Genomic DNA, 26,664 nt, shown 5'->3' with positions numbered 1-26,664 from the left:
ATGATTTATTTTTACAAATTGAGTTTTAATGGTAATATAAATAAACATTTTTTACCAAGTCTTTATTACAAGGATTTAGATTGATAAAAATCGCTTTATTTGGCAGAAAACTAGACCTCATTAGTTCATAACACCTGAAAGGAATTACTTATGTATTCATGAACCATTCTTTTGTACTCGTATAAGATATGTGAGTAAATAGTTAAAATGTTGTTCTGTTATTTATTTCTTGAGATTCTTTTTTATTGTTGTAGTTATTTGCAATTAGATGAATTCAGCCTCTCATTTTATAGGAATCATATAGTCATGAAACTTGAAAATCCAATACATGTGCTTTAATACAGCTTTCCTCTGGGTTGTTCTTTTTTGCATGAAGGTGAGACTTTATAATTCAAAACAAATATACAATGCTTTGGTCATGATTCTTCATAAGTTATCATGTGAAGCCTTGATACTACAGCCTGTGTCATATTTCAGGGCAAAGCAGTTTACTCCGTTTTTGTCTCGGCACTTCATATGTTAGCCATGTGGAGTCTTCCTTGATGCTACAGACTCTGGCATGTCTTTGGGCAAAGAATTTTCTCCCTTTTTGCTTTGGCACTATATAGGCTTTGATGTGTCGAGTTGCATTGATTAAAAGTATCAAATGAAATCATGCTACGGCTTGTATTCTGTTATATCTGTAACTACACAGATAATTTTGAATAGTATAGGCATATCATAGACCCAGGTTTGTCATCAAATAAAGTGTACGATCTGTGATAGCAGATTCAGGTTTATCATCACATAAAATGTTCATTGTGTGATAGCAGATTCAGGTTTGTCATCAGATAAAGTGTACATTGTGTGATAGCAGATTCAGGTTTATCATCACATAAAATGTTCATTGTGTGATAGCAGATTCAGGTTTATCATCACATAAAATGTTCATTGTGTGATAGCAGATTCTGGTTTATCATCACATAAAGTGTACATTGTGTGGTAGCAGATTCAGGTTTATCATCTCATAAAGTGTACATTGTGTGGTAGCAGATTCAGGTTTATCATCAGATAAAGTGTACATTGTGTGGTAGCAGATTCAGGTTTATCATCACATAAAGTGTACATTGTGTGGTAGCAGATTCAGGTTTATCATCACATAAAGTGTACATTGTGTGGTAGCAGATTCAGGTTTATCATCTCATAAAGTGTACATTGTGTGATAGCAGATTCAGGTTTGTCATCAGATAAAGTGTACATTGTGTGGTAGCAGATTCAGGTTTATCACCTCATAAAGTGTACATTGTGTGATAGCAGATTCAGGTTTGTCATCAGATAAAGTGTACATTGTGTGGTAGCAGATTCAGGTTTGTCATCACATAAAGTGTACATTGTGTGGTAGCAGATTCAGGTTTATCATCTCATAAAGTGTACATTGTGTGATAGCAGATTCAGGTTTGTCATCAGATAAAGTGTACATTGTGTGGTAGCAGATTCAGGTTTATCATCTCATAAAGTGTACATTGTGTGATAGCAGATTCAGGTTTGTTATCACATAAAGTGTACATTGTGTGGTAGCAGATTCAGGTTTATCATCACATAAAGTGTACATTGTGTGATAGCAGATTCAGGTTTATCATCACATAAAGTGTACATTGTTTGATAGCAGATTCAGGTTTATCATCACATAAAGTGTACATTGTGTGATAGCAGATTCAGGTTTATCATCACAGAAAGTGTACATTGTTTGATAGCAGATTCAGGTTTATCATCACATAAAGTATACATTATGTGGTAGCAGATTCAGGTTTATCATCACATAAAGTGTACATTGTGTGATTGCAGATTCAGGTTTATCATCTCATAAAGTGTACATTGTGTGATTGCAGATTCAGGTTTGTCATCACAGAAAGTGTACATTGTGTGGTAGCAGATTCAGGTTTATCATCACATAAAGTGTACATTATGTGATAGCAGATTCAGGTTTGTCATTACATAAAGTGTACATTGTGTGGTAGCAGATTCAGGTTTATCATCACATAAAGTGTACATTGTGTGATAGCAGATTCAGGTTTATCATCACATAAAGTGTACATTGTTTGATAGCAGATTCAGGTTTATCATCACATAAAGTGTACATTGTGTGATAGCAGATTCAGGTTTATCATCACAGAAAGTGTACATTGTTTGATAGCAGATTCAGGTTTATCATCACATAAAGTATACATTATGTGGTAGCAGATTCAGGTTTATCATCACATAAAGTGTACATTGTGTGATTGCAGATTCAGGTTTATCATCACAGAAAGTGTATATTGTTTGATAGCAGATTCAGGTTTGTCATTACATAAAGTGCACATTGTGTGATAGCAGATTCAGGTTTATCATCACATAAAGTATACATTGTGTGGTAGCAGATTCAGGTTTATCATCACATAAAGTATACATTGTGTGATAGCAGATTCAGGTTTATCATCACATAAAGTGTACATTGTGTGGTAGCAGATTCAGGTTTATCATCTCATAAAGTGTACATTGTGTGGTAGCAGATTCAGGTTTATCATCACATAAAGTGTACATTGTGTGGTAGCAGATTCAGTTTTATCATCACATAAAGTATACATTGTGTGGTAGCAGATTCAGGTTTATCATCACATAAAGTGTACATTGTGTGGTAGCAGATTCAGTTTTATCATCACATAAAGTGTACATTGTGTGGTAGCAGATTCAGTTTTATCATCACATAAAGTGTACATTGTGTGGTAGCAGATTCAGGTTTGTTATCACATAAAGTGTACATTGTGTGATAGCAGATTCAGGTTTATCATCACATAAAGTATACATTGTGTGATAGCAGATTCAGGTTTATCATCACAGAAAGTATACATTGTGTGGTAGCAGATTCAGGTTTATCATCACATAAAGTATACATTGTGTGATAGCAGATTCAGGTTTATCATCACATAAAGTGTACATTGTGTGGTAGCAGATTCAGGTTTATCATCTCATAAAGTGTACATTGTGTGGTAGCAGATTCAGGTTTATCATCACATAAAGTGTACATTGTGTGGTAGCAGATTCAGTTTTATCATCACATAAAGTATACATTGTGTGGTAGCAGATTCAGGTTTATCATCACATAAAGTGTACATTGTGTGGTAGCAGATTCAGTTTTATCATCACATAAAGTGTACATTGTGTGGTAGCAGATTCAGTTTTATCATCACATAAAGTGTACATTGTGTGGTAGCAGATTCAGGTTTGTTATCACATAAAGTGTACATTGTGTGATAGCAGATTCAGGTTTATCATCACATAAAGTATACATTGTGTGGTAGCAGATTCAGTTTTATCATCACATAAAGTGTACATTGTGTGGTAGCAGATTCAGTTTTATCATCACATAAAGTGTACATTGTGTGGTAGCAGATTCAGGTTTGTTATCACATAAAGTGTACATTGTGTGATAGCAGATTCAGGTTTATCATCACATAAAGTGTACATTGTGTGGTAGCAGATTCAGGTTTATCATCACATAAAGTGTACATTGTGTGGTAGCAGATTCAGTTTTATCATCACATAAAGTATACATTGTGTGATAGCAGATTCAGGTTTATCATCACATAAAGTGTACATTGTGTGATAGCAGATTCAGGTTTATCATCACAGAAAGTGTACATTATGTGATTGCAGATTCAGGTTTATCATCACATAAAGTATACATTGTGTGGTAGCAGATTCAGGTTTATCATCACAGAAAGTATACATTGTGTGATAGCAGATTCAGGTTTGTCATCACATAAAGTGTACATTGTGTGATAGCAGATTCAGTTTTATCATCACATAAAGTGTACATTGTGTGATTGCAGATTCAGGTTTATCATCACATAAAGTGTACATTGTGTGATAGCAGATTCAGTTTTATCATCACATAAAGTGTACATTGTGTGATAGCAGATTCAGGTTTATCATCACAGAAAGTGTACATTGTGTGATAGCAGATTCAGTTTTATCATCACATAAAGTATACATTGTGTGATAGCAGATTCAGTTTTATCATCACATAAAGTGTACATTGTGTGATTGCAGATTCAGGTTTGTCATCACATAAAGTGTACATTGTTTGATAGCAGATTCAGGTTTGTCATCACAGAAAGTGTACATTGTTTGATAGCAGATTCAGGTTTGTCATCAGATAAAGTGTACATTGTGTGATAGCAGATTCAGGTTTATCATCACATAAAGTGTACATTGTGTGATAGCAGATTCAGTTTTATCATCACATAAAGTGTACATTGTGTGATAGCAGATTCAGGTTTATCATCTCATAAAGTGTACATTGTGTGATTGCAGATTCAGGTTTGTCATCACAGAAAGTGTACATTGTGTGGTAGCAGATTCAGGTTTATCATCACATAAAGTGTACATTATGTGATAGCAGATTCAGGTTTGTCATTACATAAAGTGTACATTGTGTGGTAGCAGATTCAGGTTTATCATCACATAAAGTGTACATTGTGTGATAGCAGATTCAGGTTTATCATCACATAAAGTGTACATTGTTTGATAGCAGATTCAGGTTTATCATCACATAAAGTGTACATTGTGTGATAGCAGATTCAGGTTTATCATCACAGAAAGTGTACATTGTTTGATAGCAGATTCAGGTTTATCATCACATAAAGTATACATTATGTGGTAGCAGATTCAGGTTTATCATCACATAAAGTGTACATTGTGTGATTGCAGATTCAGGTTTATCATCACAGAAAGTGTATATTGTTTGATAGCAGATTCAGGTTTGTCATTACATAAAGTGCACATTGTGTGATAGCAGATTCAGGTTTATCATCACATAAAGTATACATTGTGTGGTAGCAGATTCAGGTTTATCATCACATAAAGTGTACATTATGTGATAGCAGATTCGGATTTGTCATCGCATAAAGTGTACATAGTGTGGTAGCAGATTCAGGTTTGTCATTACATAAAGTGTACATTGTGTGATAGCAGATTCAGGTTTATCATCACAGAAAGTATACATTGTGTGATAGCAGATTCAGGTTTATCATCACAGAAAGTATACATTGTGTGGTAGCAGATTCAGGTTTATCATCACATAAAGTATACATTGTGTGATAGCAGATTCAGGTTTATCATCACATAAAGTGTACATTGTGTGGTAGCAGATTCAGGTTTATCATCTCATAAAGTGTACATTGTGTGGTAGCAGATTCAGGTTTATCATCACATAAAGTGTACATTGTGTGGTAGCAGATTCAGTTTTATCATCACATAAAGTATACATTGTGTGGTAGCAGATTCAGGTTTATCATCACATAAAGTGTACATTGTGTGGTAGCAGATTCAGTTTTATCATCACATAAAGTGTACATTGTGTGGTAGCAGATTCAGTTTTATCATCACATAAAGTGTACATTGTGTGGTAGCAGATTCAGGTTTGTTATCACATAAAGTGTACATTGTGTGATAGCAGATTCAGGTTTATCATCACATAAAGTATACATTGTGTGATAGCAGATTCAGGTTTATCATCACAGAAAGTATACATTGTGTGGTAGCAGATTCAGGTTTATCATCACATAAAGTATACATTGTGTGATAGCAGATTCAGGTTTATCATCACATAAAGTGTACATTGTGTGGTAGCAGATTCAGGTTTATCATCTCATAAAGTGTACATTGTGTGGTAGCAGATTCAGGTTTATCATCACATAAAGTGTACATTGTGTGGTAGCAGATTCAGTTTTATCATCACATAAAGTATACATTGTGTGGTAGCAGATTCAGGTTTATCATCACATAAAGTGTACATTGTGTGGTAGCAGATTCAGTTTTATCATCACATAAAGTGTACATTGTGTGGTAGCAGATTCAGTTTTATCATCACATAAAGTGTACATTGTGTGGTAGCAGATTCAGGTTTGTTATCACATAAAGTGTACATTGTGTGATAGCAGATTCAGGTTTATCATCACATAAAGTATACATTGTGTGGTAGCAGATTCAGTTTTATCATCACATAAAGTGTACATTGTGTGGTAGCAGATTCAGTTTTATCATCACATAAAGTGTACATTGTGTGGTAGCAGATTCAGGTTTGTTATCACATAAAGTGTACATTGTGTGATAGCAGATTCAGGTTTATCATCACATAAAGTGTACATTGTGTGGTAGCAGATTCAGGTTTATCATCACATAAAGTGTACATTGTGTGGTAGCAGATTCAGTTTTATCATCACATAAAGTATACATTGTGTGATAGCAGATTCAGGTTTATCATCACATAAAGTGTACATTGTGTGATAGCAGATTCAGGTTTATCATCACAGAAAGTGTACATTATGTGATTGCAGATTCAGGTTTATCATCACATAAAGTATACATTGTGTGGTAGCAGATTCAGGTTTATCATCACAGAAAGTATACATTGTGTGATAGCAGATTCAGGTTTGTCATCACATAAAGTGTACATTGTGTGATAGCAGATTCAGTTTTATCATCACATAAAGTGTACATTGTGTGATTGCAGATTCAGGTTTATCATCACATAAAGTGTACATTGTGTGATAGCAGATTCAGTTTTATCATCACATAAAGTGTACATTGTGTGATAGCAGATTCAGGTTTATCATCACAGAAAGTGTACATTGTGTGATAGCAGATTCAGTTTTATCATCACATAAAGTATACATTGTGTGATAGCAGATTCAGTTTTATCATCACATAAAGTGTACATTGTGTGATTGCAGATTCAGGTTTGTCATCACATAAAGTGTACATTGTTTGATAGCAGATTCAGGTTTGTCATCACAGAAAGTGTACATTGTTTGATAGCAGATTCAGGTTTGTCATCAGATAAAGTGTACATTGTGTGATAGCAGATTCAGGTTTATCATCACATAAAGTGTACATTGTGTGATAGCAGATTCAGTTTTATCATCACATAAAGTGTACATTGTGTGATAGCAGATTCAGGTTTATCATCACATAAAGTGTACATTGTGTGATAGCAGATTCAGGTTTATCATCACATAAAGTGTACATTGTGTGATAGCAGATTCAGTTTTATCATCACATAAAGTGTACATAGTGTGATAGCAGATTCAGGTTTATCATCACATAAAGTGTACATTGTGTGATAGCAGATTCAGTTTTATCATCACATAAAGTATACATTGTGTGATAGCAGATTCAGTTTTATCATCACATAAAGTGTACATTGTGTGATTGCAGATTCAGGTTTGTCATCACATAAAGTGTACATTGTTTGATAGCAGATTCAGGTTTGTCATCACAGAAAGTGTACATTGTTTGATAGCAGATTCAGGTTTGTCATCAGATAAAGTGTACATTGTTTGATAGCAGATTCAGGTTTATCATCACATAAAGTGTACATTGTTTGATAGTAGATTCAGTTTTGTCATCACAGAAAGTGTACATTGTTTGATAGCAGATTCAGGTTTGTCATCACAGAAAGTGTACATTGTGTGGTAGCAGATTCAGGTTTATCATCACATAAAGTGTATATTGTTTGATAGCAGATTCAGGTTTGTCATTACATAAAGTGTACATTGTGTGATAGCAGATTCAGGTTTATCATCACATAAAGTATACATTATGTGGTAGCAGATTCGGATTTGTCATCACATAAAGTGTACATTGTGTGATAGCAGATTCAGGTTTATCATCACATAAAGTGTACATTATGTGGTAGCAGATTCGGATTTGTCATCACATAAAGTGTACATTGTGTGATAGCAGGTTCAGGTTCGTCATGACATAAAGTGTACATTATGTGATAGCAGATTCAGATTTGTCATCACATAAAGTGTACATTGTGTGATAGCAGGTTCAGGTTTGTCATCACATAAAGTGTACATTATGTGGTAGCAGATTCGGATTTGTCATCATTGTACATTGTGTGCAGATAGAAAATCATAGCTGCTCATTCACTATAATCATTTCAAAGAAACAGGTCAGACCTCGATATGCTGTCATAAAATGTGGCTGTGGATCTGGGTGTATGCTGTTTACAGTTGGATCAGGATGTGACACAGATGTGATAAAAAGGTCATGCATCTTATTGCGCTTTTCACCCCACCCCACCCCACACACTTAAGTGGGGCATATTGCAGTACCTTTAATTTGTTCATCTTTCCACATGTCCACTCAGCATATCCTAAGTCACATCAGTGAGATAAGTATCTGAGAAATAAACATGGTTTTTGGGCCTGTTTCCTGTGATTCCTGAGAAGAAATCAAAGGTCAGTATACAAAAATGGCAGTTACGTTGAAATTTTACAGATTTTGTTTGTTCAAACTGTTAACAAGCAGTCATAGCTCAAGGACTTGTCTAATACGTTTGTGGTTATGGCCCTTGGATCAAGGTCAGGTGTCAGGCCAGGGGTTGATTATGTAATTAAAAGTACGGAAATCTGAAATGATGAACCATGGAAGCAACTCATGTTCATTTGATATTTCAGGCCTGGATGTGGAATGCCAGAAATCTGGGACATCGAAGATGAGAAGAACAGAGAAGTAGAAACCCCAGTTTGCACTAGGTTAAAACAGAATCCCGAACCTCACTTTAAGAGAATGTTCAAGAACAATATTTACACTGTCCTCAAAGTAAAATAGCTACAGTAGGATGCATTTAAGTCTCTCTCACTGTACTAGAGATCTGATCCTACTATAAAATATGTTTAAATACTTAATTCATCTGTTTGGCAGTCTTATTTTCAGGACTTATTGTTTGGATGAAACTGTAAAAAACATTTAGTCCCGCAAAATTGAAACAGGGGACGCCAATGTAATGTAGCAAATTAATTATACATTTTGGTGACATGGTTTGTACATTTCATTAGTTTTTTCTCATACCAGTACTCTTCAAAAACAAAAAAACCAAAGGAAACATTTTTCCAAAATACACTGGAATTTGCACACAATGAATATCAAGCGACAAGAATTTTCTTTCCCATGTCAAGAAAGAAAATAATATATTTCATAATCCTTCTGATTTTTTTTCTAAATTGGAATTTAGCTGAAAATATTTTACATCCAATTTCTTGAAAACATTTTCCAATCTATTTTTAATAAATGTTTTTGGCAACAGGTGTGCAGAGAGAAAGAGAGAAATCCATGACTCTTTAGCCAATAGAGTGACACAAATTAGCTGTAGTACATCACATGATAACATTTTGAGTTCTGATTGGCTAGTTTCAGGGATCTATTTTAGGACAGTATTCATTTTCTTTGATTACAGGAAGCTCTACTTGACTTTAGTAACTATTACTGTAGCAGTAACACTATAGCTCCTCATTACAGTGTTGTCTGGAGGAATATTGTATCCTTGTCTCAGGCTCTGGCACTATATTCCACCAAACAACACTATAGTTTTTTTGTGAGAAAGCAATAATGAAGTATTAACAGCATTTACCTTGAAAAATCATGACAGCTTTTTTTAAAACTGAAAGAGTAGTGTACAGTTATATATTTTATTGATGTGGTTTAGGACATTAAGTTTCAATGAAGCAGTAACAATAGTACGATCCTAGTTAACAATAGTACCATCCTAGTTAACAAGAGTACCACCCTATAATGATCATAAAGAAGCAAGCCCAGCAGTATCATTGATCTTACAACAATATGAATGATAGAAATTTCTGAATCAGTAATGACATTTTTATTGTATTTCAAGCGTATATGTCAGTTAAGCACAAACATCAAAGGAACCAATTAAAAAAGGAGCAAAATTTATGAGCATTTTACTTACCTTTTCGTTGCCTCATTATTATAAATGTGCTGTTTAGAAAGCATAGCATTATACAATATGATGTTCAGACTTACTTGGGTATGTTGTAAACAAGACTACAAAGAATTGAAATGTGAAACTACATTATTATTCATAATAGAACTATATCAAAGAAATACTGGTATACTAGGAGACTCTTGAATATTAAAGGGGGGGGGGATGGGGTTCCTTAATGATATCTGTGTCTTAAGAGTGACAGTGGTATACTAATAAAACTTCTAGATGATGTCTGTGCCATATAAGTGACTGGTATACAAGGAAGCTTTTCAGTAAAGAAGATGTTTTTAATGGTATTTGTGTTGTAAAAGTGGCTGTGATATGCTGGGAACTTCAAGAATATGTCTATACCATATTAGTTTCTTTGTTATACTAGGAGGCTCCATAGTAAGGGGGTTTCAGTGATATTTGATATTCGTGCCATGTTAGTTTTTGTGGTCTGTAGAGCAAGGGGTGATATCTTTGCTAAGAGCAGCTGTGATACATTAAGTGGCTCTTGAGGATGGGACCATTGTATTCTATAAAATTAAATTTACAGTTTGTCAGATGTTTAAATATGAGTCAAGTTAACCTATCAAGCTTCTAGAGTCAGATTACATCTTACTCTACTAGTCAGTTTAAATTTATTTTTTTCATATTATGTAAAATCGTATGTATATTAAGATGTCTTGGTGCCAGGGAAGATATGGAATAGATGTGTTGGTTTATGTGTTTGTGTAACTAGTAGTAAATGTATGTTTTCTAAAGATTTTACTTCTGGTTATGGTATCTTTGAAATATCTATTTAATTTTGTTCTTGAAATTGCTGTGTTATTTACAAATTTATTTTAATACTTTAATTTCTTTGGGGGTTTTTTCGTTGGGGGGGTTGGTTGTTTTTTTTTCAATGAATTTTTTTTTTCAAGGCTTTACATAAATGCAACATTCATTCACATTTTTAACATCTCTTTTAAAAAAATATGATGAGGAGGAGGTAGAATGTAATGTGAAAGGAGTCAGAAGATGCAAAAATGAACCTTTATTAACATATTCCTGTCATATTCCTGTCATAAAAGGTTTGAACATAAAAACACAATTAAGATAAAAGTTCCTAAATGTTGTCCATATGTATGACCAGGTATCTCATATTTAGATATGTCCACTATTGGCAGGTATGTATGTATTGAAAGTCACTTATATCATACATGCTTTTGTGTCCATATACACTTTATCAAGTTTTAGTTCCAATCAGGTCTTTTTGGTCATAGTTACAGTGATTATTATAGAATCAGAAAAACTTTGTATTAGATTTTTTTTTTTTAAAGTGAAATTTGTGGATCTTTTTAATTCCATGAGATCCATGTGCATACATAACTTTTTATTATTTTGAGAAGTGATTGAGTTTATATATGCAGAGTTTGTCCCCATGAAAATAGCCCAGGTTGGTAAATCATTTAGATTTTAGACTGACAGAATTTCTGATTCAGCAGTGGATTTCAGTGTAAAACTTGTTAATGTAAATTATGTTGTTGCAGGAGATTGCTATAGATTTACTATGATTAAGAAAAATTTAATTTTTGTTATTGTTAAGAAAATAGACATTTGGAGCAAGTAATGTTAATTGTTTCTATTTGCTTAACTCATTTGGCCCCAATCCCGCCTGTTGGCATGATCTGAGCTCTGCAGCATTAAGGTCATTTAAGATACACCAACGTGGGTGGTATTACAAAAAAGCAGACAGATATAGCTCTAAAAGTTCTAGTTGCACTACAAAATACAGAGGGAAAAAACTCATTGTTTGGATCAAGTTTTTTTTCCACCCAAAATTCGCTCATGGCCAGAATGCAATTTTGTGTCCGGATTTTAGACCTTTTGGCCTCAGGTCTAAGGCAGACTGATCTAAACTGCACACAGACAGGTGAACCTTTGCAAAAACTAGGATACAGTGGGCATTTGGAATAAAGAGCAATCTCCATATGAAAATGATGGGTCTATTAAGTAAAGAAAAAAAGAACCCCAACTTTTACCCTTCTGCTCATGCGCAAGCAAAATAACCAATGGAAAATGATGTTTCTAATACAACTAGGCATTAGTCTCATGGAAAATCTGTTGAAAGCCTATGTATTATGATGTATTCAGGAATTTTGCACCTCTTAAGTAAGGAGTAAATTTATTACTTGTGTGGTTGCTATGAGATATTACTCCACACTGTATATTTATGTCTCTTTTAGGACATAGCAAAAACATCTTACAAAACAGATAAGCAAATAGCATTTTATTAAGTGTTTGAAACTAATTATGGGTTAAAGAAAGTAAGAACTTAACTAGTAAGGTGACATTTTGTGCATTGGTTGGAAATAGTTCTGTTGATAAATGCATAAGTATATATTACCTTTACTGAAAAGTAAAACTAGCCATATTTTGCAGTATGGTGTGAAGAGTTTCATTCTCGAATCACAGCAAATTTGCAGCCTTTTGCAATACATGAGAGTCATGGAAAATGACTCCATTGTTGTCAGAATACTTGCACTATTCTTTAAGTATGCATAAAAATAAGAATAATGATGACTGGATTGTGCAAATTCTGAATTGTTATTCACTGTCATCAATTTTATCTCACCTGGTTGTAATAGCAAGTGAGCATTTGGTATTTCCCCATGTTCATCATGCATCCATCAACAATTGCCATTTTCAACTTGTTCATAAAAAATCCAAAACCAATTTTAACCAAACTTGGCATAGAATAACCTGGCCTAATTCCCTTTCAAGTTTTCACACAACCAATGCCATCAAATATGTCTGCCATTACTAAAAATAAAAGCCCCTTTAAATGACTTGAGAATTTGCTCAAAATTACAAGACCAAATTTTATGAGCAAAATCCTGGTGTAAAGGCTTTCATAGTTGTTAAATGAATGCAGATTAACCATCAAATTTGACTGCTGAAAGTAAGAATAAAAAAAAATTAACCAACATTATTTCAAAACCTTTTCAGCAGGTTTTCACCAAATTTGACAGAAGGGCATCCTGGCATTAAAGGCTTTCAGATTTCTACAAACTGTTCTGATTAGTCATCCAAATTTTGCAACTGCTGCTAACAGCCGAAGCACCTGCAGACAACATTTCAAAATTAGCTCAACATAATTTGACCAAAGTTTACAGCATTCTATCATGAACAAATAAAGAGTTTTAAAAATTCTGGAAGTGACAACAATCTACTATCAAATATTGCAACTGTTATTTAAAAACAGAAAGACCATGAAATGGCTTCTTCTCAGTGCTGTTCCATTTAAACATACATGGTACCCAAGGAAGGCACTTTAAAGTGGGGTACTCACCAATAGATGCAATTTAGAACATTCTTGTCATTTTAATATGAACTCTGTGAAATTGAACCACCCCGGCATGTATTTTTTTTTTTGTAAACTACCTTCCCTGGGTACCATGTATGTTTAAATGGAACAGCCCTCAAACAATGGTCAACAGAATTAGACCAAATCTGACAGAAAGCAGACTTTTACATCTTTACAAATAATGCTGATCTGCCATCAAATATGGCTGTCATTACTAAAACAAAAGCCAATTTGACAGCATCTTGGCATGGATAGCTTTCTCACTGATACAAATGCTGCCAATTTGACAGCATCCTGGCATGGAGAGCTTTCACACTGATACAAATGCTGCCAATTTGCCATCAGATATGCCAGTAATTACTTTATAAAATGTCAGATTACCTCTTTAAAATAAAAGTGCTTAATAGAAATTTGACAAAAAAGCATTCTAGCATAAAGGACTTTTAATTTGTACTGATGATGCCAATCCACCATCAGATGTAACTACATGTACTAAAATGGGAAAGTCTTTGACTGGTTTCTTTGCAAAAAGTGCTTAGCAGAATTTTATGCAATTTAAAAGAACACCCACAATCTAACAGTTTTAAAGCTTGTACATCATAGATATGGCCACCATTAATAAAAATAGTGAAAAAAACTTTTAATAGCTTCTCAAAAACTGCTCAACAGAAATTTGGCAAATTTCACAATAAGCATCCTTTCTTGAAGACATTTTAAAATTTATACTGTGAAGCAGTAAAAGTCCATGATCAAATATGGCCATAAAGACATTTAAACAATTTTATCTCAAGAAAACAGTAAACAAAATTTGACCAACTTTGAAGGAAAGCATCTTGACATAAAGGTCTTTCAATCTTAGACAAAGGATGCTGATGTGCTATAAATATGAATGAAGATACTAAAAGTAGACATCTTTAAGGCATATTTTCATATCATTTACAATCAGTAGCATTGGAATTAAATTTTACAGAAAGCATCCTATTAAATCAATTTCTTGGTTACCCTGTCATATTTAGGCTAGTGGTCAGATGTCAACGTCTTCAGCTATCTCAGGCAAACTAGGACCTCTTATTAAAATCTGTGTATAGTAATTTATGTAATTATATAATTCATTTAAATTCAGATTATTTTAATAATTGAGAAAAATTTTGTGCAGAATGTTTGTTTCTATTTCAAGCAAATCCAATGTTTCAGTTGAGTTTCATATTTACATTAAATGCATAATTAAACTTTCCTGGTGTTTGAATATTTTGATACTTTATAATATTGCAGTTTATCTTTCTCCAAAACAGTTCTCCCTCTTTATGTTACTATTCATGGGAACCATTAAGGCGATTTATGTTGTTAGTGTTGTTGTTGTTGTTGTGGGGTTTAACGCCATTTTTCAGTACACGAAGGGCTATAGATGGCAGCCAGTATTAATGGTGGAGGAAGACCCCAGGAAAACCCTGGAAAGAACCACCGACCCATGAGAAGCTACTGGCAAGCTTTCTCACATATCAACATTGGCCAAATCCAAGACTCAAACCCACGCAGACAGAGGTGAGATGGCAGTGATCCGTAACAGAGAGCACTTTAGACGACTCGGCCACTCGGGGCCCCATGTTGTAAGTGAAGGTACCTTATAATGATGGATGTTTCAACAAGACCTTGACATAATAATACAGAAACAGATAGTACATTTGACAATTTGAATCATCATAATTGGTTCTCAGTAATCAAAAGCTACAATTTAAGTGAAGTAATCAAAGTAGCAGCAATAAAATAAATGAAAGCAATTTAATGCCATTCATATTAAAACAAAATATTTAAAACAAGGCAGTACTATACCAAGAGGTTTTGTAGTAAGGGAAAACTGTATTTCTATTTACATATAACTCTTTTACTGTACCATTCATCAGATTATTATTGATAGCTGTAGTTTTATTCAGTAGCTGTATTGATAGCTGTTGTAATATCAACAGCTTTATTAATAATAATCATAATATTGATAACAATAATAATAACAATTTCATTTAATAAAGTTCATTTGGTCAACTGATCAATCGTCCATGAGGCCCATGATAACCAAAGTAATATTCAGTAGCTGTATTGATAGCTTTAGTAATATTCAGTAGCTGTATTGATAACTACATTAATATTCAGTAGCTGTATTGATAGCCACAGTAATATTCAGTAGCTGTATTGATAGCCACAGTAATATTCAGTAGCTGTATAGATAACTACAGTAATATTCAGTAGCTGTATTGATAACTACAGTAATATTCAGTAGCTGTGTTGATAACTACAGTAATATTCAGTAGATGTATTGATAGCTTTAGTAATATTCAGTAGCCGTATTGATAACTACAGTAATATTCAGTAGCTGTATTGATAACTACAGAAATATTCAGTAGCTGTATTGATAGCCACAGTAATATTCAGTAGCTGTGTTGATAGCCACATTAATAATCAGTAGCTGTATTGATAGCCACAGTAATATTCAGTAGCTGTGTTGATAGCTTTAGTAATATTCAGTAGCTGTATTGATAGCCACAGTAATATTCAGTAGCTGTGTTGATAGCCACAGTAATATTCAGTAGCTGTGTTGATAGCCACAGTAATATTCAGTAGCTGTGTTGATAGCCACATCAATATTCAGTAGCTGTATTGATAACTTTGGTAATATTCAGTAGCTGTATTGATAGCCACAGTAATATTCAGTTGTTTTTTGATGGTTGTAGTAGTATTAAGTTGCTTATTGATGGCTGTAGTAATATTTAGTAATATTCATTAGCTGTATTTATTGCTGTAGTAATATTCACTAGCTAAATTGATGGCTGTAGTAATATTCAGACAATAATAATAATAATTACTTTATTTAAAGAAGCTCATTTGGTCATCTGACCATTCTTCCATGAGGTTGTCAACAATGATATTTGTACAAATATATATATAATGTGCAATTTCTATAAGATGAGGTGTCGACAACACATGCTGTTAAAAACTCGACAATTGATCTACGGCTGCAATAAAATATGTACAAGGCTTCAAGGATAAGTACATACAGGATTCATACAAATAGTAGTAGCGAACATGTGAAAACATAGATGGATACATGATAACAATGTTGTAAAAAGTAGTAGTACTGAATTAAACAAAATCATACAATTTATTGATTCTGTAGATGTTGAATTAGAAGCTTTTTAAAAGCTTGGCATGTGTCAGCTGAATTTATTTAAGGTGGTAAGGAATTCCATAGTTTGGCTGCACAAAATGCAAAACTCTTCTTATAAAAAACTTCTTGTTTGAGATGGATCTTAGTTCAAACATGTGTACATTTAAGATAACAAGGAGCCAAACCATGTAAGGATTTATAGAGTAGTAAACCCTTCTGAAATTGAGTTCTCTGCTGAAAGGGAAGCCACTTTAGGGTTTTAAAAAGAGTGTTGATGGTGTATCTAAATCAGCATCAAGAATAACTCTAGCTGCTCTTTTTGAAATTTCAGTAATCTTTCCTGATTTTTTATACCACTATTACCTCAGACAGAACAACACTATTCTAGGTGTGGCTTGATGTATGCATTGTAGAATATTTTCTCTGTTCTTGAGGGAGATAAGGTTTTATTCTGTTTGAAAGATAAAGCTGTGAATTAACTTTTTGAATGACCTCATCAGCTTGTAGTATTTTCCAGCACAAGATATGGTCTTTCATAATGCCAAGTAGTTTTTCATTTTCAGACTGTTGTATATCCATTTATTTTATCATTTACTTTGAAATAATTTTTCTCAACTTTTACCCTTGCTTGACTACCTATAATCATGGCTTTGATTTGATTTATCTTCATACCATTTTGTTCACACATTATTTATTTTTACCAGATCTTTGTTTAATTTGGTGCTAATCTCATGTCCTGTTGGTCCAGTGTTATATAATGTCGTATCATCTGCAAACATGCTGGTGGTAGATAGCTCAGTGTGATATGTTAAATCATTGATGTACAGAAAGAGTAATGGTCCAAGAAATGATCCTTGTGGAACACCCAACTTTATTAGTTTATTATCTGAAAGTTTATTTAAAATAGAAACTTGTTGTCTGCATGCAATATAGGATCGAAACCAAGTTAATCTTTCATAGTGAACTTGATATATGCCGAGCTTTTCCAGCAGGATTTTGTGATTTACAAGTTCAAAAGCCCCTGAAAGGTCAAGAAACACTGCCTACAAGGTTGCCTTGATCTATTACAGTTGATGGTACTTCAGTTGTAATTACAGTATTATTCTCATCCTAAGACTAGGAAGCTTGCCAGGTAAATGTTTAGAAATGTGGATCTGTAAACATTATTCATTATAATGAGGTTTTAATTAAAAATAATTTGTTTAGGTATGCTTTTGTTTTCCAGAGGTCACTTGTTTATGTCCAAAAACTCTTCACAGGAGATTTTACCATTACTAGGTCCATATGTACATGTCATTCAAGAAATATTGGCTACAGTCAGATCCATTATCCTAATAAATTTACCGAGGTCAAATGCTCTGAAACAATTTTTATTATGATCGCATCATCAATTTTTTCTCTCTTGTTAAAGAGTTTTATTTTACATATGTATTCATTACTGGTCAGCTTTTAAGTTTCAAAAACGTAAAATCAGGGAAAACAAAATATGGGTGACTGTTAAAACTTTGCTAGTGTTGTATTCATCTGAATGGTTATTTTTTCAAACATTTGGATTGCTAATGCTATGTTCCATTATCCAGCATTCATCCGGTAGATCAAATTTTTTATTGCTAATCCTAAACTACTGGGAGGATTGACATCCAGTATGGCTGCTATAGTGACTACTTTGAAATCTTGTCACTACTTCTTGAAAACAGTCATGTAATATAGGGTTTTCACTATAAGATTTATTATGATGTCTATTTGACCCCTAAATGAAATTAGTGCTGGTCTGACCAACAGGATGGTTGTCATCCTGAAAATCTTGTTTTGTTACTCCTCATTAAGAGATATTTGTATCAGCATGGCGATTTCACCAAAAGACTTCCTATAGTGTCTTTTTTGACATTCTGATATCCAGTGTAGCTGCAATGACAGTTGATTTGAAAATCTTGTTATTTCATCTCCTGGATAGATGGTCTTATTGACATGGGGTTTAAATGAAAGACATCACATGATTCTAGTTGATCCTGAATAAAATGATGCTAATCTGACCTCCATTATGGCCACCATGAAAATTTTGTTATCACTGCTCCTTCTGATTTGATGGTTTTATCTACTCACAGAGAGCTAGCTTACTGACTCATATAAACAGAGCCAAGAGAATGTAGATACAGGTAAAACCCGTTATAACGCGATTCGTTAAAATGCAATGGCAGCATGGCTCCCACTTTTTAACTTAAGGTGACATTTCTTTTTCACATCCTAAATATGTGGTCTTGGAAAAGCCAACTACTCTTATCCCTTGCAGACTATATGATTGAGAGGTTAGTTAAAACTGATGTCATTCAAATTTCAATGCACATTTTCTGTGTGGAAGTTTTTTGAAAAAATTTCTTAACACGACCCCACTTATATTACAGTGTTATTCTTTGGACCCTGAGCATCATGTTATAACATGTTTTGCATGTATTACACTGTTAATTTACCTTACATGTCAGTGTCTGACATGTACCTTGACCCATTTACTAGATAACATGGATTAAATTTTTTAATTTTCCAATTTTTTCATGTGCATTGTTTAATTCTTGAAGACCATGGTTTCAAATATTGTAAAGTTAAATGCTGTGTGTGCTTGATTGGAGAATTTGCCCACCTTGTTGAAAATTCCCACAAGATGACCGGTCATCCAACAATGATTGATCATCACCAGAGAAGACTGTGCAAAATTCTACTCACTTAGTATTTTGTTTTAACAGCAGCTTCACAGATAATAGACTGCCTTTTCTTATGCACTTCAAAATATATTAGTCATCACTAAGGTCCCATTAAAAACTTGATGGCAGCTATCATTACTTATTTGGCATGTTATGCTCGTAAACTCACTGTTCAAAAAGTACTATAATCTGAACAAGGTTACATTGGTATAATGTATGATTGTCATGTTAAGAAATATACTATAAAACTATGCAAATATTTATCTGATCTTGTATCCATATACTTTTCAATCCTCCTTTCTGTTGTAGTTTTTTTCATAAGATGTAACATTTCTTGTGAATGCAGTGTATTAATCACTGATTGATAACATAGATATTACTGACATGAGTTGTTCAAAACTTTACATCCAGATGACATGTATAGAAAATTCAGTATTGTGATTGAAGCATTAAATTTAGAACAGATTAGATGTCTTACAGTATTTAGAAATTTTAATGCAAGTTTCCAGTTTTACTAACATCTGGAATACTATTTTGTATAATTCATATGTAATCTGTTTCTCAGTCTTTATTGATCTGTTTACTGATATGTAACTAATATGGTTGGTTTAACAGCAAATGAAATTTAAATTGAGATCTGTATTGTAAGATTTGGTCATATGACAATGATAAGTTAACATCTGACAATGGAGGAGTTTCTTCATATTGCTTAATGTTAAATTGTGATATCTTTTTCAAGCATTTCCTCTACACATCCATTTGTTGTTCCACACAAAATTGAGATTTTATCAATCATTACAACGCTTTAACCCATTTCAGATTTTAAGATTTCAACTAATATTGCATTGCATCATAAGTGTGTCAAAATGTTATGTTTGGTTGGGATTTTTGTTTAAAAGCACATTCACATGAGATGGCCTTGCCTTGTTAGCAAAAGAATTTGGACATTTGGTTGTGGATAGAATCTCGAGAGCAAGAAGACCCTTCCACTTGGAAAGCTTATGAGGGAAAGGGGCATGTTTTGAGAGACTAGTTTTGAATAAATAACATTATCTCCTTAAGTGCCCCAGTCCCTCAACTAGCCGACTTTTTCCTCTGGCTCTGTAAAGAGAAAAGTGGGCATAAGTTACCATCTGAGACTACTGTTCCATGATATCCCACACACGCAGGCATCAAGGTAGAAGAGATATTGGTGATGATGAAGACCTATCAGACCCAATCGCTATTTTCATTTGAATAGACCAAAATCCCTCACCTTGTTTCCAAACTAGAATCTGTTTGGATCTTATGGTGTCTTAATTCAGAAAAATGTGAGCCATTAGCCCAGACCTTGCTGAAACTGTTATCATACACAAATGAAGTTTATATTGTACCAGGGCTATTGGAGTAAAAAGCCTGGACTACAGTAACACCATGATGATCCAGCCAGCCTGATCTAGGCAGCATTAGAACCTCACTCATCTGTTTGCAAGCCACGATATATGTTGTAGCATCATAATACATATATAACATGTAATATAAGATATGTCATTTGTATACCTGGTTTAAAACAACATTGTTTTACTTATGAGATTCCATTGAAATAATTGTGGTTGTTTCATCATGTACTAAATATATTTTTTGCAGCAATTCTATTTTTGAAACTGCATGATAGTGGACTTTGAAATGTGTCAATGCTTTCCATAATCCGTAACCCAATAATGCTCAAACTGTCCTGCCTTTACATGAAAGGAGCAGAAATCAAAATGCTAGCTTTAAACACTATTTGTCTGTGCACACCTGTTTTAAATTTATTGAAAACATTATCTGTTCTGCAATTGCTTAAAGATAACATGAACAGTTTAATTTGCATGTTCACCATCAAAATCCAGCAGTAATGTTACCATCATCATCCAGCTGTAATGTTGATCACCAAAATACAGCTGTAATGTTATCATCACCATCCAGATGTAATGTTAATCATCAAAATACAGCTGTAATGTTATTATTATCATCCAGCTGTAATGTTGATCACCGAAATACAACTGTAATGTTATCATCAGCTTCTGGCTGTAATGTTTATCATCAAAAATACAGCTGTAATATTGATCGTCAACATTCAGCTGTAATGTTGATCATCAGCATCCAGTTGTAATGTTGCCATCAGCTTCTAACTGTATTGTTACCATCATTATCCAGCTGTAATGTTAATCATCAAAATCCAGCTGTAATGTTGCCATCAAAATCCAGCTGTAATGTTAATCATCAAAATCCAGCTGTAATGTTAATCATCAAAATCCAGCTGTAATGTTGCCATAAAAATCCAGCTGTAATGATAATCATAAAATCCAGCAATAATATTATCATCGACATCCAGCTGTAATGTTAACCATCAAAATCCCCATCTTTAATGTACACCTTCAGTCTTCATCCATAAAGTCTGGTATTAGAGTTGCTAGTGAGCAGTGAGCAGGAGGTCCCATGATTTTGCTTCTTTTCTACTTTTGTTACATAAATCTTTAAATCAACTTGGAAAAGTAGCTTAATTCAACTTTGATGATAATAGGTGATAGGATACTTGAGAATCCAGGCCTGGGCACATTTAAGCAGTGTTGATTAGAACTATTATAAGATCACAGTGACCTGTATTGGTGTGCAACTCACCCTCATCCCAAGATGTACCCATAATGCAGTTTATTGGAGGAAGGGTAAAGCAGAAAATGGTGGATTTCATATATGCATGACAGTTGGTAGCAACCTCTGCCTTTTTTGTTAACACAGAAAAATATAGATGTATTGATAGATTTCCCAATTTTGTGGTAAAATGAAAAACCAAACAGCACAAAAATTTTGTAAAATAAAGCAGTACACAGCCTAGGATTTATCCTGACAATATATGGACTAAATAAGTGGTCATTTGAAACATTCAAATTAATAAGTGTACTGGTTGAGTGAAAGTACATGTAACTTTAATGTTTTTTGTAATGAATCCATAGTTTTCATTTCATCACATAATGGGATCATTTTTGTAAATGAAATTCAAAATGGCAGCCTCTTTGAACATTTTAGTTTTTTTTTTCTCCATGTAAATGGCTGAGATGCCCCAACTGATATGCATCAGTGGATTATATATTCCAGCTTTCCTCTTAGTGATATAGTAAACAGAATATCAAAAGACTTCAGGTCATATCTGGCATATTTCTTTCCCAAATGATTGTTAACAGATGTATTAGATTTACTGATAGCAGTAAAACTTGCACAAATTTGAATTCTTAAAACATTTTTTGTTTTGTTTTGCTGATCATTTAAATTTGTCATCATTAAGTGACTGTAATGTTAGGTAGAGAAGGAGATTATGCACTTGAATGTTTTAGAAATAGATTCTTGCTTTCTGTTGTTCAGGCTTAAACATATTCTTATGTAATTAAACTGTACTACTTTTATGTCAGTTTTTCATGTTTGACTGGATACAAATAAGGTGGAAGTAATCACTGTTGTATTTCTATATTTTGTTCATTTTGCATGTACAGTAGTACTTTTGTTTTGCCAATTTTCCAAAAGTACCAGCAAAGGGAAAAACTATTTGGACATTTTCATATATACTTATATACTAACAAGGAGAGTGGGCTGAGGTAAGAGTGAGATAATTCTTTTTATTTTATTGAGTGGTTTGATGTTTTATGTTCTCAAGTAACATCTGTTGATCTGTTGTGTATGATGTAATAACATTTTCTTGTATTGTTTGTATATCTGATAAAAATCCATATTTGATCAAGAATGTGAAATTTGTATAACATTCAGTATTTAGCCTGTTACATTGGAAGTTTTAATGGATAAAGAAATAAAATTATTCTTCCCAATGAATTTTTTTGCTCTAATTTTTACTAGTTTTAATGGGGAAAAAATCGTAAAGACTACAAGAACTAATGACACTCATAAGATTTATTGAAATCTTTATAAAGAAAAATCGGTGTGAACATACATTTTAACTATAAATACAAACCAAGTAATGAAACGAAAAGCATTGCCAAGAATTTTTGTTTTTACAAAAAAACACTCTCTTCAAAAGACAATAAAGTATGTCACAAAGCTGGTGAAGATGTTGAATATCATTTAAGAATGTAAAAGATGAAAGTATCCTAAATTTTCTTGCCATGATTTTATTTGAAACCTGTTTTGGTTTTTAACTGACCTGACCTGACCATAAGGTCAAGTGCATCCAGCATGTTTTTTGTCATGTCATATACACACATTGCTATTTTCAAATTGTTAAACTCTAATGGGGTAATTTTACTCAAACTTTTGAGGAACATTTCTCTAGACTTCCTTTACCAAATTTTTGTTCAGGTTGTCTCCCCTAGCAATGATATGGCTTCTATAGCAACCACACTGGAAAGCCTATTTTGACATATTGTCCAGAACAGCTTATTAATTTTTGTAAAATTTGGCAGGAATGTTTCTTCACATATGCTGTATCAAACCTGTCTCCAGGCTGGCTACCCTACAGTGGTGTGGCAGTCAGTTGGAGAAATCTATTTTCCACTTCTCAAAAACAGATGAGCCAGTTTATTTTTAACTTCTCTAGAACTGAGCCACTTGTTATTTAAATTGGTAGAAATGTTTCTTAGGACATTCTTAAGCAAACTTATTTCAAATATGGCGCAATCAACAGTCATGTGGCTTCCAAACACTCTATTTTCAACTTCTGTAAAAGTCTAAGCCAATTTCAATCAAACTTGGTAGCAATGTTTCCTCTACATTCTCTATCATAACTGTAGTCAGGGTGACTATCCTAGCAACAGTGTTGCTTCCTTCGCAACCAAGTGGAAAACCTATTTCTGCTTCTTCTTTAGAATGTCTGAGCGATGTGTCCTAAAGGGGTGAATCACACACAAAAGCCTTCCCTTTATAATTTAAGAGTTTAAAGACAATTATATTTATATTGGAAACAGTACTGTTGATTTTGAACATGATGAATATAAGAGCTTTTAAATATACTGAAGTTGTTTCTCTTTTCACAACAAGAAATTTCTTTGCAAGAGTTATTTTACCTTACTAAGACAAGCACAGTACAGCTTTATTAGATACAAGTGCTCCAAATTCAAGATGGCGGTACTATAACACTATTGTCGAATAGCTGTGATAATGTTTTAAATATTTTTGGTTGTTATCTTAACCTATCCATTGAAATTTAACTTAAACATGCAGCATGAAGATTGTGGAACCTCTACTGGCCATTTGTGTCAGGGAGATGTAGTCCTCTGTAAGAAATGTGAGCTGAAAAGATTTCCTAGGGTGACGAGAAGCCCTGTAAGTAAGGTAGCAGATTACCAACGACAGTTGTTCATTGATAGCCTGTCAATAATGGTGAGTGAACTGCTTTGTTTTGTACCAAAACAAAACGAATACATTGCCATATGATTATATTGTGAAGCTGTGTGTGGACATGTATTGTGAAAGTGACATTGAGGCTGCAAAACAGACCCAGTTCACAGTGGTACAAACAGTTGAGAGAATGATAAAGAGGAAGGGTACAGATAGATTCTTAAATAATATGAAAGATATTTTGAATCTATTTCTTTCCACAGACCCAAATGACATACCAGGTTTTTGTGCATTGGATCTATCAAAGTTACCACCTGTATCTTACAATTATGTGGGCATGTCGATTTTATTGAAAGATATGGAAAATGTGAAACACTCGGTGGAAAATACTTATGTCAGTCAAGGCAGAGACGTTATGTGCAATGCAATGCTTATGTGAACAAACCCAGCCATGTTCGACAGTCAAAAATACATTGCCTCCCTCTGTTGAACATTCAAACAATTATCCTCACTGAGATTAGCATGAACCAACAAGGGAACAACTCTTACCGCACTTAAAAAAAAAAAAAGCCTTACTTTCATGTCCACTTTGACTGGCCTCTCAGATATGTTCTATTACGCCATTTCTTACATTAATTTTCATTGGCTGTTTAAAATTAACATCCAATATAAACTCTTGATGCATTAAACTCGTAGTGCAGTCCCATTAAATTCCAATAATCTGCTGGAATCGAGGATTCCGATTGTTTTGAAAATTTCAGAAACTTGATTTCCATAGTACTAGTTTCTGCTCAGCTTTAATTTTAGAATAGATTTGAAGCGCAATCAATTAACAATACATACCTGCAAGGATTTTTGTGTAATTACCCTAGAGTGTTTGAACTTAGTTTTGATTTCAATTGAGGGGTCGTGTTTGTGTGTGCAAGCCGGAAGTTAATACATAATATGCAAGTAAAATCCCTCTGAATGGAATACTATCCTCTTATTGTTTAAAAGAAAATGACGTCCTGCATTTGTTAGTAACTTATTTTCAGTTGGACAATGAAAAGAGAGTATTCCATTCAACGCGTTGTTCTTGGATATTTAGCGGGCGCTATCATGGCCATATCGAGCATTAGCGTGGGAAAATTATCTGGCATTCCTTACAGGTATGATAGTAAGCAAAACTTTGGATACGCATACAAAGTCGAATGCCTGAGCTAAATATTGGTACCACGAAATGTAGCTAGAAATATAAGCGTTTATTCTTAACACATTAACCCCTGGCGATGAGTTTAAGTGGCAGTAGCTAGTAGCCTACCGCCGAACTCTGTAGCGTCAAGGTCATGTATGATACACTAAAGTGGTGGTATTATAGAAAGGTAGACAGATAGCTCTGCAATGATACCAGATAATCTGGAAGTTCAAGTTGCACTACAAAATAAAGAGGGAAAACCCTCATTTTCTGGTCCCGATTTTTTTCCACCCAAAATTCGCCCGTGGTCGGAATCCGATTTTAGACTCTTTGGTCTCAGACCGGTATGAACTGCAAACAGACAGATGAACATTTGCAAAAAAGTAGGATAAGATGGGCATTTGGAATAAAGAGTGGTCTCAATACGAAAATAATGGGTCCGTTAAGCCAAAAAGCAAAAAAATAAAATAAAAATGAACTCCCCAACTTTTACCCTTCTGCTCATGCGCGAGCGAAATAGCCAATGAAAACGATGATTCATACACAACTTGGCATTAGGTTGTTCGAAAATCACCTGGAAGTTGATGTATTAGGATGTATTCAGAAACAGTTTTCAAAATCTTTTTCCTACTCGAATTTCAGGCGAAAATGACTTTAAAAAAACCCAGGTGTTAATGTGTTAAATAGGTCGCGCGAGAGAGGAGAGAAGTGACCTCTCTTGTTACAAATTGCTGTAATTATACTATATTAAAAAGCTAGAAAATCTATTTGTAATCCAAATTTAAAAAAACAGCATTTTGTAAACAGCTAAATAATCTTTATGAATGTGCCAAATTTGTTTTTGATATCTTTGTAAATAAAATTTAAAAAACGCTGGGTATTGTACCACTTTTTGGCACAAAGATCGTTCATTCTTATACAGTATTAAGTTGACATTGTTTGAATTTTTTTAAAATAAAAAATACAATTTCTGACATATTTTCTTAAAATAAACTTTTATATGCTTCTTTCAAATATCATTACATGTGTGCAAATTTTGATTGAGTTCTCTTTCAAATAAAAATAAAATGACTGGATCATGCTACTGATATGTCATCTGTAAACCAAAGCTACAGTACAACAAATCATAAGCTGATAAGTCAACCATGTAGGTTAACGGGGGATATCCCTGAACCCAGTCGTTCAGCAGAA

General features: G+C 33.6%; 1 protein-coding gene across 1 annotated transcript in view; it reads left to right on the top strand.

Annotated features, from left to right (window-relative positions):
- The window catches only part of LOC149776281 (protein C-mannosyl-transferase DPY19L1-like), a 107,955-nt gene extending 95,914 nt beyond the window's left edge, over positions 1-12,041 (top strand). Inside the window, exon 22 of the mRNA XM_089942724.1 lies at positions 8,487-12,041. Within this exon, the coding sequence (XP_089798850.1) occupies positions 8,487-8,640 (154 nt within the window). The 3' untranslated portion in view covers positions 8,641-12,041. The remainder of the gene's footprint in view (positions 1-8,486) is intronic.
- The last annotated feature ends 14,623 nt before the right edge of the window (positions 12,042-26,664 follow it).

This window comes from Sinohyriopsis cumingii, chromosome 18 (assembly GCF_028554795.1).
Source record: "Sinohyriopsis cumingii isolate HCF-2022 chromosome 18, ASM2855479v2, whole genome shotgun sequence".
Lineage (NCBI taxonomy): Eukaryota > Metazoa > Mollusca > Bivalvia > Unionida > Unionidae > Sinohyriopsis > Sinohyriopsis cumingii.
The sequence above is the reverse complement of the archived record's forward strand: the minus strand, read 5'-3'. Positions and strand labels throughout refer to the sequence as shown.